The sequence below is a fragment of the Pongo pygmaeus genome, chromosome 5, assembly GCF_028885625.2.
Source record: "Pongo pygmaeus isolate AG05252 chromosome 5, NHGRI_mPonPyg2-v2.0_pri, whole genome shotgun sequence".
In the NCBI taxonomy this organism is placed as follows: Eukaryota; Metazoa; Chordata; class Mammalia; order Primates; family Hominidae; genus Pongo; species Pongo pygmaeus.
This window is the reverse complement of record NC_072378.2, coordinates 39,646,993-39,667,266: the sequence shown is the minus strand read 5'-3', so window position 1 is coordinate 39,667,266 and position 20,274 is coordinate 39,646,993. Positions and strand designations below refer to the sequence as shown.

The window sequence follows — 20,274 nt, the reverse complement described above, 5'->3', positions numbered from 1 at the left end:
CTTCTACTCCCTCAGCCTTGGACTGGATTGTTCTAATAAACATGTTTCAGAAGGGCAGTTTCCAGCCCCACCCATCTCAATCCTGGGCCGGTGTTAAGCATTTGGATCCAAGGAAGGAATTCTCTCTTTCTCTTGTCTCTGTCTCTCTCTCTCAGATACATACACACACACTCACAGGATCTGGAGGCAGAGAAGAGAAAATCTGCACAAAATTCCCCAGGCCCTGAGCCCCTCCCTCATGGCCTCGCCGATGCTGAAGGCCTGGCTAGGGGAAGGGTATCCATTCACTTGAGGAGCCAGATCAGACAAAGAAGGACTTGACTCCTTGGAAGCCAGAGGACCTTCACGTCAGGGACAACAGCTATGCTGAGACTCCATCTCCAGTTCCATCGGCCCTTACCCCACCCGGCCACGCCCCTGGGCTCCAGGCCTGGAGTGTGCTGCCCTGAAGTAGGCTCCACTGACCCCCCTTCTTCCACCCTCCCTAAACCACACACAGTGCTGGTCTCCACCCACGCTGCCGTCCCCAGCCCTCCCATTCCACTTTCTGTACCCCAACCACCCACACACAGTGCTGGTCCCAGCCTCCAGCCTCACTGATTCTCTCTCCCACTCCCAGGAGACAGGGCTGGATCCTGCATCTCCCGACCCTCCTTTGCCCCTTGCCAGCCAAAACTCATCCCCAGCTGAAATCATTCCTTGGGGCCAAGGAGACAGCCCCACCCCTCCCCCAAGGCCTTCTCATCCCATCCCTAGGGACTTTCCCCAAGATTTTCAGTCCCTGTCCCACTCCAATCACAAAACCTCTCTCAACCTGTCCGGGACCCCGTATCAGCTCACAGCCTGGCAGTAGGAAAAGCAACCAGAGTTGGGTGCCTCCCACCCTGTGACCTGCTCCCCACACCCCACCAGCACATCATCCAGAAGCATGAATGCAAAACTATCCAGACCCCTCCCAAGAGCCACAGACAGAGCCCTCTGCCCCCTGCTTCCCCATGGGTTTGGGACCCTGTTCAGCTTTTGCCCACACTCCAACCTTTCTACATCTTTATAGACCCTCATGTATTATTTCCTGGACTCAGGCAGATGTATGTCTATATTCTGACTCTATCCTTTGCTGTGTGACATCTGAGAAGTCACATAACCTCTCTGAGCCTCAGTCTCCCCATCCATAAAAATGAAAATCCTGAAACCAACCTCAGGATTGTTTTGATAAGTGTGGAGGAAGTGAGGTGGGGGAGTTGGTAACAGATGAGAAAGCATCCATGTCCTACCTTATACTTAATAGGGCTCAAAAATATTTGTGCCCCTCCTTTTTTTCTTCCTCTTGGTCTCAACCTTCTCCTCCTCCGCCCTCTTTCATCAGGAAGCTCATGAAGCCCAACTGTACCTTTTCCTCCAAGAAGTCCCCCTGGACCTGCCTGCCTTTTAGCCTCCAATGGGCTTGGGAGGGGCAGGAAATGATGTGGGGATGGAAGGAATATATTTTTCAAAGCTCTGTTTTGGAGGGGGCAGCTCCCAACCAGCCCACTGGCTGAGGCCTCTAAGGGTCGAGCTCTTGGCCTGGGGGCTTGGGGCCAGAGCAGGGGGGTGGGCGTGAGTCCTCATCACCACTCTCTAGTTGTTACTCTGTCTTGGCTCCCTCTCTCCATCCAGTCTCTGACTTTCTCTGAACCTCTGAACTCCATGCGCTGTGTCACCAGGCTCCTTCTGTCTTTGACTTCCAGTTTGATCAGGCCTGAGAGGGGCCATGATGGAAGGTAAGAGGAGAGAGAAGTTAGGGTTGTAACAGCCCTCTCTCTGCAGGCCCTGGCTTTGGGAGTGGCTGCACTCCCAGGGTCGTGGCATCAGCTGGGTGATGTAATAGCATCAGCTGGGTGACACAATAGCATCACCCTTGCCCTTCAGCCCCAGAGTAGTAACGACTCCCCGCTGTTGCTGATCCCTGGGAGTCATACCTTGTCATGCACATGGACCTGCCCACACTCTACACATAGTTTCTTCATTACATGCTCTTCAACGGGCCCTTGGAAAGTGCCGTCTGTGCCCAGCAAGGACAGGACTGATCCCAACACCCAGTTCATCAATCTTTTACTCTTTCCCTGCAGCCTGCTGGGGGAGTAGGGCTCAAAGTACTGAATTAAAGCCATGGAAGAATCAATTCAGCCACCCTGACTAGGGAGTGACTTGCTCTGAGTGATGGCAAGAGGGTAGAGACCCAAGCAGGAGGCCAGGAAGACCCTGTCACCCTTGCCTGTGGGGACAGTGGCACAAGGGAAGGAACGGAAGCTCTCCCAAGCTGTGCTGTCAGCCCTGCAGAGAAGTCGGGCAGGAAGGGACAGACCATGTCCCCCACAAGGAGCTCCTCCATCAGACTGGGGGCTTCATGGCATCAGAAACAATGCCTCCCCCATCTGACTAGGTGCTCCCTAGGTGCAGGGGCTGTGTTTAACTCATCTTTTCCCTATATCCCCAATGTCTAACTCCTCAGTGCAAAACTTGGAGACACAGAAATGGATAAAATGTGATCCCTGCCATCTAGTAGGGAAGCAGATTCATGTAAAAGGCCCCACCAAGCAGTGCAGTCCGTGTTGTGCTGGTGGGCCTGGGTTCAGTGCCAGGCCTGCCACTCACTCCTGTGTGACCTTGGCAAATCACTTCACCTTGGGTGACCAACTCATTTCATCTTTCCTCTCATCCTCACACTGTCCTGAGAAAGTACCATCTCCAAGGAGCCCCCTTATTTCCAGGAAAAGTGGGACACTTGTGCCTCCTACTTAGCCTCCTTATGCCTCAATTTCCTCAAATATGAAGTAGAAACGCTAATAGCGGTATCTGCCTTATATGGAAAGCTGTTGTGTGGATGAAATGAGTTAATGTAACTCAAGAACCTAGTGTCTGGCGCGGTGCAAATTCTATACGATTTGTCTTCTCCATTTGAATTCCCCACAGGCGGATCCTGGGACAGGATTTGGCTGCAAATAGTTTATTTGGGAAGTGATTCCAAGAAGCATGGAATTAAAACAAGAGAAGAAAAGAGAAACAATGCAGACAGCATTAATGAGCAGGTGACCACTGTGGGCAGTTGCGCTCCTTCCCACTGGAGACCTCTTCAAGCCTGCATAGAGCATGGCTTACAGTTGTCCCCTCTGAGGGGTAGAGAGGCTGGGGTATATATTCCTCAAATCCCATTCCTCATCACTTGGAGTAGGATGGTGTTAACTCCCCAGCATTTGCGGATTGGAAACCTGCAGCGTACATGAGCATGGTGGGTGCAGAGCAGGCAGGGCACTGTCAGCGTCTGCTGCGTATATGTCAACCATTCCTGTGACGTACAGGAGGCATGAGGGCAGACAGGAACACCCACTTGGCTATGGGGGAAGGGAGCCAAGGCAGGAGGGGATTACATCTGGGTGAGCTTTGAAGGATGTGTAGGAGTTTTTCATGCAGAGGAGAAGGCAGGCCTTGTAATGGTGGGTGCAGAATAAATGTTTAAATGAATGCCAAGTAAGTTGAGAGTGATTCAAATGCTTGAGCTAGTGGGGCTGACTCAGTGCTGGAGAGCCATAGGTGGTCAGAAGGAGAGGTGATGCAGTCAGCCTGGAGGCATCAGGAAATGCTGGATCAAGGTATGAGGACCTGAACTGGTCCCTGATCAGCAGGTAGAGAGGAGGGAGGGAAGGCCAGGTAGAAGAACCTCAAGATCTAGGCAGAGGAGTTGGAATGAGGCAGGACAGGAGTGCCAAAGACAGGGAAGAGAAGGGAAGGAAAGGGAAAGGTAAATGGAAAAGAAAGGAAGAAAGAGAAGGAAACAACTGAACTTGGGGAAGAAGAAGAGACACAGAACACTCTATCACAGGAGTAGAAGGAGAACCACGGAGTCTGGCATCACACAGGTCAAAGGAAGAGAGAGCAGTGACATGGTGGCATTGCATTCTCAAGTCCTGAGTCCTACCCAAAGTGGAGGCCAAAGCCATCTGGAACACTTTCCAGGAGAGGTGAGCCCTGAACCACCAAGAGACTACTGTGAGCCCAAGAACACGAGCTTCGTGGGAAGAAGGCTGCAGGGACCCTGGGAGTAAGAGTGAGCTGAGGGCAAGGCACTGTCCGCAAGCCAGAAGGGAGGAGGGTTCCAGCGGTTATTACCAGAACTGTACAAATATTGTTGTTTTGACTGGTAGTGGAGACTGTTTTATTTTTTTTCCCCAGGAACCACAAGTGTGATGTGCAGGTTCATTTTAGAACATGACACCACAGGGAGAGCAACAACCTCTGGCCTCACCTTCCCCACTTCTCCTGGTGAGATAGATGCTTGCAGGCACACACATACACACACACACACACACACACACACACACACACGCACACATGAGCCACTAAAAAGTAACCCAAACCACAAGTGTTTGATCCACCAATGCCAAGGCTCTGCTGGAAATTCCTAACTCCTTGTGATGGTAAGAATACCACTCCCCGACTTTTTTAAATATGTAAAGCAATTACAACAGTACCTGGAATGTAAAAAAAAAGCCAAAAAAAACAAAAAAACAAAAAAAAAAACCCATGAATTCATTGGCTATTATTTAGAGGCTGAAAAGCTCAGCGGCTAAGAGCACAGACAATGGAGCCACGTTATGTTCGGTGCTCAGCTCCTCCGCTCACTGCTGTGTGACAGACTGTGGAAAGGTGCTTAACCTGTCGGTGCCTCGGTTTCTCCACCTCTAACATGGGGATAGTAATAGTACCTCCCACACAGGGTTGCTAGGATAAAGGGGTTAATGCATGGAAAGAGCTGAGAAAATGGTCTGCCTCAGACATCAATAAACATGAGTCATCATCTCATCACCTCCTGCCCATGGAAGGAAGAAGAAATGACCAAACTCCCCATCCCACCCAAGCCTATGTCACAAACTCCCGGTACCTTGAAACCAACCATGCCTTGGGCAATAGTGTCCTGAGACTGGGAGAATGGAGGGAGGGAGAAGGAGAGAGAGAGAGAATATGAGTGACACCCAAAATTCATGCATCCAACTGGAAATATCAGATGCCCAAAGGGCTTGATTCCAAGATTGTGTGAACCTCCTGTTTACACCCCAGAACTCCATCTGGGGCACCTGGGGCCATGATCTCTCTGCCTACGCCTAGTAGGGAGGAGGGAGGTCTCATCCAATCCAGAGGAGACCCTGCTTGTTTAAGTTAAACTAAGTTCCAAGGCAGGGCCGGCAGGTGAACTGAGGTCTAGATCTGGTCATGGTTAGATTATTCTTCTTGGTTAGGTTTGTCTGGGGAGAGAGGAGGTGAAGTGTGCACCATTTTTAGGTTTGGCTTGGAGCAGTGGCTCTCAAACTGAGTGTGCACCTGTATCACCTGGAGGGCTTATTCAACTGCACATCGCTGGCCCCACCCCAAGTATCTGATTTCTAAGATAATTTGCTTTTCTAACAAGTTTTCATGCTGATCCTGCTGGCCCAGGAAGCATGCTTGGAGAACCATTGGTTTAGGAGATGAACAGACCTAGAGAGACCTCGTCTGAATCCCAGTTCCACTCCTAGGAGCTGTGTGACCTTGGTCAGTCTCTTAAACTCTTGGGCCTCAGTCTCCCTCCTTTTTTTTTTTTTTTTTTTTTTTGAGACAGTTTCTCTTTGTTGCCCAGGCTAGAGTGCAATGGCGTGATCTCGGCTCACTGCAACCTCCACCTCCTGGGTTCAAGTGATTCTCCTGCCTCAGCCTCCCAAGTAGCTGGGATTACAGGCATGTACCACCACGTCTGGATAATTTTTGTATTTTTAGTAGAGACGGGGTTTCTCCATGTTGGCCAGGCTGGTCTTGAACTCCCAACCTCAGGTGATCTGCCTGCCTCGGCCTCCCAGAGTGCTGGGATTACAGGCATGAGCCACCACACCTGGCCAGTCTTTTAAAATTTTTTTTTCTTTTTTTTAAATCATCTTTAATGTATTTTTAATAATTTTTTTGCCTCATTTACCAGATAAATCATCTAAATAAATAGATGCTATACAGTCTCTTACCAATGTCAGTACAAAAATAAAACTGCGCTCTACATCCACTCTGACTCTCCCAGCACACACACACTCGGCAAAGGCATGTGCTTGGAATCAACTCGTGCCCCCGACCCCTCCCAGATACATTCATTTAGTCTGAACAAAGCTCGAAGCTCATTCTGTGCAAAGGAAGCGCTCTTGTGCTGAGACCTGGTGGCCGCGGCTGGCCACTTATAAAGCAGAAGCTAAACCACCTCACAGAAGCACAGCGCCTGCCCCCAGAACAAGGGGAGAGGAGGAGCTTGGCAACGAGGTCATCACCTGAACAGCAGTGACAGTCCTGCATTCCAGGCGGCCGTGCCAGGGGTGGGGGTACCTCCTCCGCACCCCCCACCACAAAAGGAAAAGTGCCCACAGGTCTCTACATTCAAAGCGGGTGGGGGCTAGGGGAAAGAAAGGCAGGTGGGCAAATGCTTTCTAAACCCTCCCCCCACCCCCAAGAGTACTGGCCTTTTAAGAGGGCTGCAGGGGTGGAGGTCGCTGTCTGCCTTGCTCTACTGGGCCACTTTGGGCTGGAAGGAGGCCTGCAGGGCCACAGCCATAGGTGACCTCATAGAGGTCACCTGTCCTGGAGGATGGTCCTAATGGCCCACAGCCTTTTCCCCGGGAGCTGGCTCACTACAGCCCATGAGCCACATGGCTGCCCTGAGCTGGGCACCTCAGGCCCACCTGTCCCAGGTCACACCCCTGGAGTTCAGCTCTCCCTGAGCCACGGAGTTCCCCATGGGCCATAAAGGGCTGAGTAAGAGGAAAGATGTGTCCTGCCGCTGCAGACAAAAGCAACTGCAGTACCCACACAGAAAGCCCCGTGAATCCACAGAGCCACAGATTGCGCAAATAGTTCTTTGAAAGTGACCAGGAAGCAGGAAAAAGGTCCCATGTCCCCTGGGGGATGGGGAGCGTGACTTCTGCTGGAAGCTGCCAGCCAGCTTCCAAAGCCATGGGCCAAAACATTCAATTAGAGACCTCTATCATCTTTACCTCCGCTGGGCACCCCTCTCCTGGAAGAGTTCTCTCTGAACCCCAAGCTTCCCCTTCCCCTCCACAGGGCTCCACAGCTGGAGATGGGTGGTGATTCCTGCCGCTCCTTGTCCAGACCCACCCCACGTATTCCTCTAGATTCCATTCCCTGGGCTGGTGGTGAATCAGGTCATCCTGGAGGGGACTGTCCCCCAGTGGAAGCACTGAATTGACCGTGGACAACTAAAGATCGAGAAGGAAGGAAAGAGAGACTCAGGGATCTGGGAAGCCTGTCAACAGAGCACCCCATGCAGAAAGGGCTGCAGGCTGTCTTTGGTTTGGGAACTAGGGAAGAAGGGATCTGGGGAAAGAATCACCCTCTCCTTGCCTCAGTAGACTCTGTGACTTCCTGAGGACACAGAGCAGAGCTGCAGGGAGGGCAGGCAGGTTTCAAAGTCGCCGGCCACACTCCACTCTTGGTGTGTGTTACCCTGACTCTGACAGCCAAGGAAAGACAGGGGAGCCAGCCTTTTCCATGCTCCCCTCAGGACCCCCAATCTGGCTTTGTCTCCCCTACAGGACTGGAAGAGAGGGAGAAGTCACTCTTCACTGGCAGGGAAGCCACTGGCCCCCAGGACACCTTGTACAAGCCAGAAAACAAGTGCACCTTGCCAGGGGTGGGCTGGGGCAAAGCCTGCCCATCACACAGCGCAGCCTGACCTCAGAGAGGCACGGCAGAGGTCCCTCCACAGGAATACAGCTCAGCCCCAGCTGTGGCATTTAGGTTGGATGGGGAGGGGATGCAGAATGGAAGGAGGAAGGGGCTTAGGAGTCAAGGGCTGCCCTGAGAACGTGGTGGGACACTCCCTCCCTCCCTGACTGCCCACACCTGGGCTGGCTGAGTTGGAGGGGAGGGCAGAAAAAGAGGGGAATTGGAAGGGCTGAAAAGTCACCTGAGTCAGAAAGAACAAGAACCCCTCGGGGGAGGAAGGACAGGGTCCAGATGTCTCAAAGCCTGTGATACATCACATAACTTAGCAGATGCCTGCACACCCGCAGCCTGGCCTGGTGCAGCTGAGAAACCACATCTGCATGCCTGGAGCATGGGGTGCCATGGCACCTGTGCCAGGCCCCTGCCCTCCGCCGAAAGCCGCAAGCAGGTAGCAAGGTGCATGCAAGGTGGGGTGAGTGCAGGTGTGGTGGTGAGTTCTTTTGTGCCGTGAATCACCCCACGTTCGCCTGGCCAGGGTTTCTAAACCGGGTTCGCAAGGCCCATGTGGACACGTCTGCAGACACACATGCGTTCGTGGGGCACATGGGAACGTACACGCGAAGGGTAATGCGTGCACACCTGTGCAGCCGGGTGTGCGTGAGCGTTTCTGCACAGGCCAGGTGATGAGGGGAGGGCAGAGCTCTCAGCAGAAGGGTCTCAGCGGCGCCTCCTCCCTGGGAAGGACAGAAGCCTCTCTGAAGGGGAAGGGACTCGCTCCAAGTAATCTCAACCCTTCCTCCTGCCCCTTCCTCCCACCCCACTCACTTCTGGTCAAAACCAGCTCCACAGCGCACTGCAAAGCCAGAGAGGAGACAAGGTAAGACCCCACTCACTTCTGGCCAAAACCAGCCTCCACAGCCCACTGCAAAGCCAGAGAGGAGAGTTCCAGGTAAGACCCAATCCAAATTGAAACAAGAAGAAAAGAGGAAAAACCAGCCAACCAGGCTGGGGTGGCCACTCAAGGGAGAGGGTTTGGGCCTTCCAATGCTCCTTTAACTCCCAGAACCAGCTGCTGCGTCACTAGAGGAGAATGATAATGGTGGTGTCCTGGGCAGGCGATCCTGTCCCCATCCCGCCCTGGGGGTGGTACCCCAACCCCCAACTCCCAGAGCAACTCTCTCCATCCCCAGCCTGAAGCCTCGTGGTAAATGTCCCTCAGAGAAAGGGCAGGTGGTGGGAGAGTAGTGGGATCTTCTCCCCTTTTGCTGCTCGGTATTTTTTTAAATAAAATAATTACCCCGCCCCCAACCCATCCCTATCTCTGGAAGTCCCACCCCAAGCCCAAAAGAAAACAGTTTAAGAAGAGTAAAAACGGTGATTCAGAACTTCCCACTGCGGTCTCGGAAGAAGCCCTCAGCCGCCTGGGCCTCGCGGAAGGTGATGGTGATGGAGCTGGCGGTGATATCGGTCACGGTCACCTCACTTGAGGGGAGCGCAGGTGTCCAGGGAGGGGGCCCCTCGGCCAGGTCGGCATCTGCCTCCTCTTCAGGGGGCTGCACAGCAGGCTCCCACTCGCCGGCCGCCTGCAGGACGTCTGGGGCCGGTGGCTCCTGCAGGAAGAGCTCCCGTCGATGGCTGTGGCTCTCCAGGTTGGGCCCGCGGGGCGGGAACTTCTTGCGTGAGAGCCGCAGGTACTTGTGGGCCTTTCGGGGCTTGCGGAGCGGGAAGGGCAGGGTGGGCACCAAGGGGCCCTTGTCCACCAGCTCAGGTGCCCCCGCCTTGACCACCCCCTCGGGGCTCCCGCTGCCGAGTGGGCACGTCAGGGAGAAGCAGAGCTTCTCCTTGCCCTTGGCCTTGTGGGAGCTCCGCAGGTCCATGCTGTACAGCCGCTGCAGCAGAAGCCGCTTGGGTTTCGGACCTCTCTTCCTATACCCCGATGCTCGGTCTCTCTCCTCCCTGGGGTGCGAAGCAGGTGGCAGAAGAAAAGGAAACACTGGTGACATTTCTCCTCGTAGGCCATGACGAGGCGGGGGTCCAAGATGTGCTCTTCTGGCTCCCACGTGCTGTACTTTGGGGGCCACCCTTTTCACTTCACCAGATACTCGACTTTACCCTTCCGCACGCGCTTCTTCCGGATGCTCTCCACGGCGAACACCTGCTCGCCGATGGCTGACAGCTCCATGCCGGGCGGCGGGCGAGCGGGCCCGGGGCCGGGCCGGGCCGGGGGCGGAGCTGCGGGGCCGCGGCTGCGGCGCGCGATGCTGGGGCTGGCGGGGTCCCCGTCACCCTCGTCCGGGCGCGCACGCGCACGCGCACGCGCGCCTAAAATTTTTAAATTTTAAAATTGAGATTCTGATACTTGTCCTCAGAGTAGCTGTGCAGATTCAATGAGGACATGGAGGTGAAGTGGCCAGCACAGTGCCCAGCTCCCCATAAGTACCCACAGTGACTATCGCTATTATTCCTTCAGTGGCTGGGACTGGGGCTTTGCTCAGGTATGTGCACTTCCTAATTAATGATGTTCCCCCCAGTCATCAGCCAGGCACATGGCTTCCCAGAATAAAGATCATATTTCCCAGGCACCCCTGAGGCAGTGTCACCTTATGATAAGTACTGACATGGGTTGTGTATTAGACGGGATATTGGTTTGGCTACTAAAACCAGAGACACCCAAAATAGTAGCAGCCTAAGTAAAGGAGAAATGTATTTGTTTCTAATGTAGCATAAGAGTGCATATCCCTTGTATCTTGTTGGTCTATCATTCTTATATTCTTATATTGATAAGACCATCTCATTATGTAGGATGGCTGCTGCCACTCCTGCCATCACACCCACATCCCAGACAGGGGGAAGGGGAAAGGAAGATCATACTTCTTCCCTGTGAGGTCACAAGTAGTAGCTGTAAATATCATATCTATTCATATTCTACCAGCTAGAACTTAGTCACATGACCACATCTAGCTGTACAGGAGGCTGTAAAATGCAGTCATCAGTTGAACCGCTCTATGACGAGTTCAATACTATTATTAAATGCTATGACTATGTAAGGAAGGGAGAATGGGCATAGCATTTACAACAGGATGTAGTCAGCAGTTGTGTGTACAACCACTGGGGATTGTCCTTAAAGGGAGGGGCACCCATACCCTTTCAGCCCTTCTTTCTTCCTGTTGTTGGAATGTAAATGTGATTCTCTGAAGTTCTTTGTCTGCCTAAAGTCTGGACCTCCCAAAGAAGAAAACTATTACCTCCAGTCCCTTTCTGAGTTTTCATTAACTGAACCCATTTTGCAAGAAGGAAGACCAAAGTCTGTCAACAAATCTGGATAGGCTTTTGTCAGAAGCCCTTGTCTGCTCTTCGGGCCCTTGTCCTAGACCCTTGTATGTTCTTCAAGACCATTGAACTCTCCCTAGCAATCATTTATTCCCCCTTACCAGAATTCCTCTTCTCCCCACTACCATAAACATGTTTTGCCAGGATTCAAGCCTCCATTCTCTCTGTAAACTCAAGATGGTACACAAGCTTCTGTACCCCACTGGGAGACTGGGTCTTCATTATGAAGGCTCCTGGGTATATATGGTAAGTGCATTTGTATGCCTTTTCTCCAATTAATCCACCTTTTATGAGTTGATTTTTCAGTGAACCTTCAGCAGGCCAAGGGGAGCTTTCTGTTAGCCCCTACAGTAGTTTGCCATGGTAGACTAAAGAAAGCCCCAGTTCTTCATCCCTCCCAGGATCCCTGCCCTTTGTCATGTGACTTCTCACTCAGACTGTATGGGCTTGGCCATGGGATTTGCTTTAGCCAATGGGGCTTGAAAGTATTTGTGAAATTGACTTGTTTATTCTCAATCTCTCTCTCCCTTTTTCCCTCTCTCCCATAGCCACAAGGACATTTCTGGACTGACCTGCTAGAGGAAGATAGAAAGACATAGTGCCACTGGACATTTCATTTTGGCCCACAGTAACCAACGTCCACAGAATGGAACTGCCCATGGGTACCCTTAGTGGGAAACAGGGATAAAAATGAAACTACTGCTTTCTCAACACCTACCGTGTGCCCGGAAATGTTAACTCATTTCAGTGAGATGGTGATGCTGGGGCCAGCATTCAAGCCAGCCTCCAGCCTGACTTGGAAGCCCTGGGTGTTCACACCACCCAGCAGTGCCTCCAAAGACAGCCTCTAACCCTGCTTCCTTGTCTGGCCACACTCCTCGCCCACTCCGGCGCCGCGTCTGACCCCAAAACATCTCTGCGAGGGCAGACCTCCATGTTACAAAGTCCAGGAGACACTTTCCAACCTCACCTTACTTGCCCCTCTCAGCAGCTTGGCATCTGTGTGGCTGTGGGTCTCCTGGGATTCCCCCTGCCTACCTGGCCACACCTATTCAGGTATAGCACGATAATCTGTCTGTATTTTTTCCCTCTTTCCTTCTTTCGCTTTTTCTTTCCTGTCTTCCTTTCTCTCTCCTTCTTTTCCTTCTTGCTTTTTTCCTTCCTTCCTGAAATGTAGGACAACTGTCCCTCTTTGTCCGGCAAAGAGTCACTTCTGGAGAGCATTTAGTTACTCCAGTGTTGGGCAATGAAGCATCCATTGTTCTGAGCTTAGGGGAAGAGGCAGATCAATTTGCATAAATCCTTTGAGATATTCAGGGAGAGTAACGTGCTGTACCAATTTATAATAGTGACCTGTGGCCTTGAGATTTGTGGACATATTTGGGCTATATAGCTCCAGTTCTCCCTGGTGCTGAAACTCAGGACTTAGCCCTTCAGGGCTGAGTAAATCTCTAAGAATCTTGATAGTTACAGATAAGGGAGTTGCAGAGGAAGACACTAGAGACCCTATAATATGGCCGGTGGAGGCTGGAGCCCTTAAGTGGAATTTCCATTGCCCCGTCATCTTCTGTAAACCTTGATTTTCCTCAAGGCTCAGCCTTAGGCCATCTTCTTTTCTCATTCTCTGTTTGCTCCCTAAGTCACGAAGTACCCTGCCAAGATTTCAACAACCAACTACAGCTAGGTATCTCTCAAATTGTTATCTCTGAATCAGATTTATCCTTTGAGTTCCTAGAGCTAAGCAGTCAGCATCATCTCCTTCTGTATCATCTCGTGTTTCAGGATGGCTGCTTGAGCTCCAGCCATTTGGTCTGCATTCAGTCAGAAAGGAAGAAGGAAGAAGGGGAGAAGAACACACGCCACACTCCACACCCTGTTAAGGAGATTTCTTTATTAAAGAGCCAGTGGAACAGTTTCTTACATTTCATTGGTTAGAACTTTGTAGCGTGGTCACATCTCCCTTCAATGGAAACTGGGAAATGTAGTCTTTTAGCAGGTGACAAAGTGCCCAGCTAAATAGTGAGATTATGTTATGAAAAGGTAAAAGATTGAATAGTGGGAGGAAATCAGGAGTTTCTACCACAATGCCCCAAATCATAAACATGATCTTACCTCTAAAACAGGCCCGGACAGGGAAATCTATAGAGGGTGAAAGAAGATTAGTGGTTGCTTAGGGCTGGCGGTGGGGAAAGAGGGGTGGAATAGGAAGTGATAACTAGGCCGGGCACAGTGGCTCACACCTGTAATCCCAGCACTTTGGGAGGCCAAGGTGGGTGTATCACCTGAGGTCAGGAGTTCAAGACCAGCCTGGCCAACATGGTGAAACCCCGTTTCTACTAAAACTACAAAAATTAGCCGGGTGTAGCAGTGGGCACCTGCCTGTAATCCCAACTACTAGGCAGGCTGAGGCACGAGAATCGCTTGAACCGTTGAACCCTGGAGGCAGAGGTTGCAGTGAGCTGAGATCGCACCATTGCACTCCAGCCTGGGTAACAGAGTGAGACCCTGTCTTAAAAAAAAGGAAAAAAAAGAAGTGATAACTAAAGGATACAGAGAGTTTCTTCTTTTTTTTTTTTTTTTTTTTTTTGAGATGGAGTTTCGAGCCCAGGCTGGAGTGCAATGGCGTGATCTCAACTCACTGCAACCTCCACCTCCCAGGTTCAAGTGATTCTCCTGCCTCAGCTTCCCGAGTAGCTGGGATTACAGGCATGCACCACCACACCTGGTATTTTTGTATTTTTAGTAGAGACGGCGTTTCTCTCTGTTGGTCAGGCTGGTCTCAAACTCCTGACCTCAGGTGATCCAGCCGCCTCAGCCTCCCAAAGTGCTGAGATTACAGGCGTGAGCCACCATGCCTGGTCCAGGGTTTCTTCTTGAGGTGAAGAAAGAGGCCAGGAGTAGTTGCTCATGCCTGTAATCCCAGCACTTTGGTAGGCTGATGTGGGAGTAGAGCTTGAGTCCAGGATTTCAAGACCAGCATGGGCAACATGTTGAGGCCCCATCTCTACAAAAATAGAAAAATATTAATGGAGCATGGTGGCATACACCTGTGTTTCTAGGTACTCAGAAGGCTAAGGCAGGGGGATCTCTTGAGCCCAGGAGGTTGAGGCTGCAGTGAGCCGTGATCATACCACTACACTCCAGCCTGGGAAACAGAGGGAGACCCTGTCTCAAGAAAAAAGAAAGTGTTCTAAAATAGACTGTGTTGAAGTTGGCACATATCTATGAATTATACTAAAAACCATTGACTTGTACACTTTAAATTGGTAAACTGTGTGGTATGTATATTATATCTCAATAAACCCATTTTTAAAAAAAACAAAACTCACTAGAAGATAAACTTCAGGAGGATGGGACTTTGCTGGCTCCTGACTGTCTCTGGCATGTGGTGGGCACCCAGGAGCTGTTCTGTGACTGGTAAATGAATGAATGCTTGACCTCTTTCTCCCAACCCCTCACAGCCAATTCAGTGCAAAATCCTATTGTTTGACCTCTAAGTTCTGGCCGCTTCTCCCCAGCTTCACTGCCACCATGCAGTTTCACACTACCATTTTCTCCATCTCACGACAGCCCCTCCCAACCATTCTCCATGCAGCTGTCACAGAAGCCTTCTAAAAAGACAGAACTGATCTGTCCTGCGTCTGCCAAAAATGCCTCAATAATTTCCCATTGCTCCCAGGACAATGTGCAAAACCCCAAACACGGCCTCCAGGCCACCTTGCCTGCCTTGGCTTCTCCACCCACGTTACCTGCCTTGGCTTCTCTGTCACCACCATACTCTGCTCTCCCCTCTCTGCAGTAGATATCAGCTCTCCTGGTTCCTCAGACACAGCCTAGAACATGAGCAGAGCCTCCACTCACCCCATCCCACACACCCACTCTCCTCTCCAGTAGAGCTCAGCTCCAGGCCATCTCCTTACGGGGCTTCCCAGAAAGAGGCCATAACCCCCTTTGTAGGTCCTCCCATCTCCCTGAAATCTCATGGCATTTACCATACAAGCTTGTCATTATGTATCTATTTGGGTGTTTATTTCAATTCAACTCAACCAATACTTATGGATGACCTGCATGCCAGGTCCTCTTTCACAGCACCTCCTCCTGGTCCCATCCCCAGCCTACAAGGGCTCCCTGTCTGCCTCTGCCTTTTGCTCCTGAGAGGCCAGGACCAGCCCAGCCAGTAGACTCCTGGGCAGATAATGACAGCAAAGACACAACAACTGGCCAGGCACAGTGGCTCACACTTGTAATCCCAGCACTTTGTGGGGGCCGAGGTGGGTGGATCACTTGAGGCCAGGAGTTGAAGACAAACCTGGCCAGTATGGCAAAACCTCGTTTCTTCTAAAAATACAAAACTTAGCCAGGCATGGTGGCAGGCACCTGTAATCCCAGCTACTTGGAAGACTGAGGCAGGAGAATCACTAGAACCCAGGAGATGGAGGTTGCAGTGAGCTGAGATCGCACCATTGCACTCCAGCCTGGGTGACAGAGCAAGACTCTCGAAAAAAAAAAACAAAAACAAAAACAATGACAACAAAAAGATGCGATAACAACTGCCACCCAGTCCAGACTTTCCAGGGCCCGACTGGCCCAGCAGTCAGGGCCAGTGAGGAGTGGATGGGCAGAGCATGAGCTGGGCACCTGGACAAGATCTAGATCAGCTCTGCCACTGGCTGAACATGAGGCCTTGGGCCAATCCCTGCCCTCCCTGGACTTCAGTGTCCTTATTTATAAAAAGAGTCTCTCAGTCTGACTTATGAGAGTATTCTTTGAATCAATGACCAAGATCTTTATGAAAAGTTCATGATGACAGGGCTTTGGGTTTCACTCATTCACCCTTCAATCATTGATCATTGATTCATTCATTAATCACCATATATTTATCGAGCATCTCCTCTATAACAGGCCTTATTCTAAGCTGAGTTGTCACAGGGACAAAGACAATGACAGACAGGGCCTATTGAAGATACAGACATGGGGCCACGGACACAGACACATCAACAGGCAATCCCAGTTCTGTGTGTGAAAGGAAAAATATAATGTTCTTTATTCTTTTTTTTTTTTCTTTTGAGACAGAGTCTCACTCTGTCGCCCAGGCTGGAGGGCAATGGCGCGATCTCTGCTCACTGCACCCTCCGCCTCCTGGGTTTAAGTGATTCTCCTGCCTTAGCCACCTGAGTAGCTTGGATCACAGGTGCTGGCCACCACACCCAGCTAATTTTTGTATTTTCAGTAGAGACAGGGTTTCGCCATGTTGGCCAGGCTGGTCTTGAATTCCAGTCCTCAGGTGATCTGCCCACCTCGGCCTCCCAAAGTGCTGGGATTGCAGGCATGAGCCACTGCGCCTGGCCATAATATAATGTTCTTTATTTTCTAATAATGCCATCTTCATTTCAAGTGCTGCCTCAGTTGAGGTAGAAGGAGAATATATCTGTTGTCAATGCTGCCTACTCCTTTTCTTCCATCACCTCCTTTCTTCTAGCCCAGGAAAAGTATTTATCAAGTCAAAGAAGGGATGGGGAGCAGGGTGGGATTCAGTTACTGTGGATATGTAACAAAAAAATTCACAATTCAGGCTGGGCTCAGTGAGAACACTTCTGTTCTGCTGGGCATCAGCTGGGGAAGCTGGAAGGCTGGAGCAAGATCATCTGAAGATTCACTCACATGCCTGGCTGTTGGCTGAAAACTTAGCACATGTACACGTGGCCTCCCCACGTGGCCTTGGCTTCCTGACAACATGGCGGCTGGTTTTCAAGGGTGAGTATGGACAGAGAGAGAGAGAGAAGCTGAACTGCTGCAATGACCTACCCTGGGAAGATTAGGCTTGAGCCACATTCTGTCCACCTAGCCGTCTCAAAATCCCACTCAGTTTCAATGGGATGAGGAAATATCCAACTCTTGATTGGAAAGGTTCTGGACGAGCATGTGGAAAAGAAACTATGGCCATGGCCACATTTGAAAAATACAAGCTACCACAAGAGTGGGGAATGGTCCAGTTTACTTTTTTTTTTTCTAATGTCTCCCCCTTTTTTTTTAATGACTTAAACCTTTCAGTTCCCCTAAGGGCTTAGGATTCAGGACACAAAGTCCAGTAACTTTTCTGCTTTCTGCTTTGTCATGGCCCTCCTGAGGAAGTAAGGACCTCAGTTAACATCTAACAAGTAACACCAGCCAGATGGAAAAGTGCTCTGAGACCCACCCTGGCCTGAGGAATTGGGAAGCCGGAAAGGGAGGAGGAAGGAGAAAGTGGCCAGATGTGGAAGAGACAGGTAGGGCAATGAGGGAGAGAGGGACGTCAGGGTAGATGCTAAGTGCTCCATGCAGGGAGGGAACAGCATGTGCAAAGCTGCTAAAGGAAGAAAAGAAGTCAGCATTGAGACAGAGCTGAGAGACGAGGAGGGTGACACTGGCAAACCAGTTAAACTTTATATGAGGAGTCTAGTGTGATGTCATGGAAGGAAGGGTTTTAAGCAAAAGAATGAGATAAGATTTGTATAAAGCCTACCTTGAATAAAGTGAAATGGATTCAAGAAGCATTTGAGAAGCAGAAATATTGGGTCTTGTTGATGTATTGGGTATGGAGGAGGGAAAGGGAAGCTTCCTCCAGGTGCTCACAGCACCTCCTTCTCAGGGTTTGCCCAGATTCTGGCCAGGAGGCCACAGCCACTGCCGGGAGCCATCACAGCCCACTGCATGCCTGCAAAGGCGGGCCATGGCAGGACAAGACCTCCTGGAATGGGATGAGACATGCACCCCCAACTGTCCACGGCTTCACTAGGGCCTTCAATCCGTGAGCAGGATTCCTGTCTGCTCTCTCCCCAGGAGCAGAGCTCAGTAGCCTCTAACAAAGGGGCTTCTCAGCCAATGATGCGGGAGTAGCGGCCTAGCAGGCTGGGGGGCAGTGGGGAGGAGGAGCTGCAGGGCACCCTGAGGCCAGAGAGCACCCCCTGGGTGAACAGGTGACCAACTCTGCCTTCCACAGGAATCACTGGGAAAGGTGAGGCCAGGAAGGATAGAGATGCTTCTTGCACACCTGAGTGGGGAGATGCGTCTGCATTGGGACCAAATCTGAGGTTACCTGGGCCCCTGGGCCACCTGCTCTGGGCACCTAGCACTAGCACCATTGTGCCCAGGGCAGCAAAGCCGCAGGATGAATGTGCCTCACCTTCCTAGAGCAGCAATTTGGCTCAAAGAATGTGAGGAAACTATTATTTTAACATTAAACAGTATGATGAAGTAGAATGTAAGATGCCTGTGTGGATTTTCAATAAACGGAAGACTTGCGATCCCACTGGTGCTCTGGGTTGGCTGTTTTGAGCCAAGCCCACCCTCACACACCAGCCTTCAGGGGAATGTGTTCTGGCTCCTTCAGGTGCCTCTCTGGTGGAAAAGTCTGAGGAAGATCACAGGCTTCATTAACACCCGCAGTCCCGAGGATGGCTCTGCAACAGGATCTGCTGCTGCTGCTGGGAATGAACAGAGGTGTGTGGAAGGGGCCCCCAGGCCACACAGGCGTCACCTCAAGGAGCAGCTCCCAGTCACCCACAGCTCTGAGAGGTGGTGGAAGTGTTGGTAGTGTCTCTCACTGGTGGAAGGTGACCTCTCCTGGAGCTGGTCTAGGCTCCCAGCAGGTCGTTCCTGTCACCTATCCTGCCGTGGCAGTGCAAGTCAGTTCTCTCTAGCCGGCAGCTCCCACTGGGGATGCAGCCAAGGTGAGTCCAGCTGGACTTTAGTCAGCCAGCAGTGGAGAGGAGACAGGAGAGAAGCCCCTCCTTGCACAGTTGACTTGGGCTCTGGTTTTGCTGGCAGTGCCCAGTTCTGGCAACTTTGCCCCCTGGTCAGTGAGTACCAGGGTGGCTCTGGGTCAGAACAGTGACCAAAGGGCTGGGTGGGAGTGGACAGGCAGTGGGAGGGGCAGTGAGAAATGCAGGAAAGGGCTGCAGCCCTTTGTGGTCTGACTGTGAGAAGGAGAAAGGAACGAAGAGCAAGCACAAGCACGGGGGAGAAACGAGGGACTTTCTGTGTCGTCATCTTTTCCTGGTGTGAGGAGAGACCCCACCAGGGGGACCCAGGCCGTCTGCTCTGCTCTAGTCAGTGGGCCCAATAGGACCTCTGCAGAGGTACCCAGTGGCCTGTGGCTACAGTGGACCTGGTACAGAAGAAAGAGAGCTGTACCCACTCCTCAGGAAGCCCCGATAGAAGGGATAGAAGGAAGATACAGCCCCGTCCTCAGGGAGCCCCAGTCTGAGGGGAGACGCAGCCCCGTCCTCAGGGAGCCCCAGTCTGAGGGGAGACGCAGCCCTGTCGTCAGGGAGCCCCAGACTGAGGGGAGACTCAGCCCCGTCCTCAGGGAGCCCTAGTCTGAGGGGAGACTCAGCCCTCTCCTCAGGGAGCCCTAGTCTGAGGGGAGTGGTCTCCTTAGGTCCCTGCAAAGGCCGTTGCCTCCCTCACCACCTGTACTTCTGTGGCTTTGCTCTGAATTCGCATAAACTGAGATGGGAAATCCCAGGAACTGAAACCCTGTTAATCACCCTTTTTTATTGCCCTTCCCTGGGTGACTCAGCCGTAGGAAAATCACAGCTCCTGAAGTGAACCCGGAACGAAAACTGAGAGGGAGAGTGATGAGTGAGAGTTAGCTACTGCCACAGCCTTGGCAGCCACACAGCCTTGTCCCCAGAGGTCGCTGCTCTCAGCTGGTCACAGGCAGCTCCTGTACCGACAGAGGCAATGGGGTGGGTCTGGGCCAGGGGACGCCCAGTCCCCAGGGAGCCCCTGCAGCGGGGCTGGCCCTAGATCCATGCAGGGGCCAGTGCACAGCAGTGAAAGCCTGGGGTGATCTCAGGGCCGGTGATTTGCTGTCCAGGCCTCTGACTCCTGCCCTTCCTGACTCAACCACATCCGGTTTGGGCTCTCGCAGGCTCCCACCTGGAATGCCCTCCCTTCCCTCCTGCGTGCCACACCCTGCTCTCTGGCAGCCCCTAATGTCCTCCTCAGAGCTGTCCTCCCACCCTCTGTCTCAGCCCTTCTGGGTACTTGCTGTCACCTGACTGACTTGGGGTATGCGGGGTCTTTTGTCTTTTCTTCTCACTTGGACCCTGAAGCCTCAAGAACAGGTGCTTCCTGCAACAGAATGTGCTCAGCCCTTAGGAAAACCTGAATGAAGGAAGGAAGAAGGAAAACCAGAACCCAAACTTTTAGTTTTCTTGGCAGACCCAGAGA

At 51.8% G+C, this 20,274-nt stretch overlaps 1 protein-coding gene and 1 long non-coding RNA gene across 2 annotated transcripts; one reads left to right on the top strand and one right to left on the bottom strand.

Moving 5' to 3' along the window:
- Window positions 1–5,933: 5,933 nt before the first annotated feature.
- Window positions 5,934–10,014, bottom strand: LOC129039267 (chromobox protein homolog 7-like). The gene is given in 2 exon segments (XM_054492905.2): window positions 5,934–9,684; window positions 9,723–10,014. Coding segments are annotated over 2 exon segments (765 nt in total). The 5' UTR covers window positions 9,911–10,014; the 3' UTR covers window positions 5,934–9,107.
- A 103-nt stretch (window positions 10,015–10,117) lies between these two features.
- LOC129039268 (uncharacterized) lies at window positions 10,118–13,111 on the top strand. Its single transcript, XR_008503302.2, has 4 exons — window positions 10,118–10,223; window positions 11,203–11,304; window positions 11,607–12,114; window positions 12,841–13,111. It is a non-coding gene; the product is annotated as an uncharacterized LOC129039268 (long non-coding RNA).
- The last annotated feature ends 7,163 nt before the right edge of the window (window positions 13,112–20,274 follow it).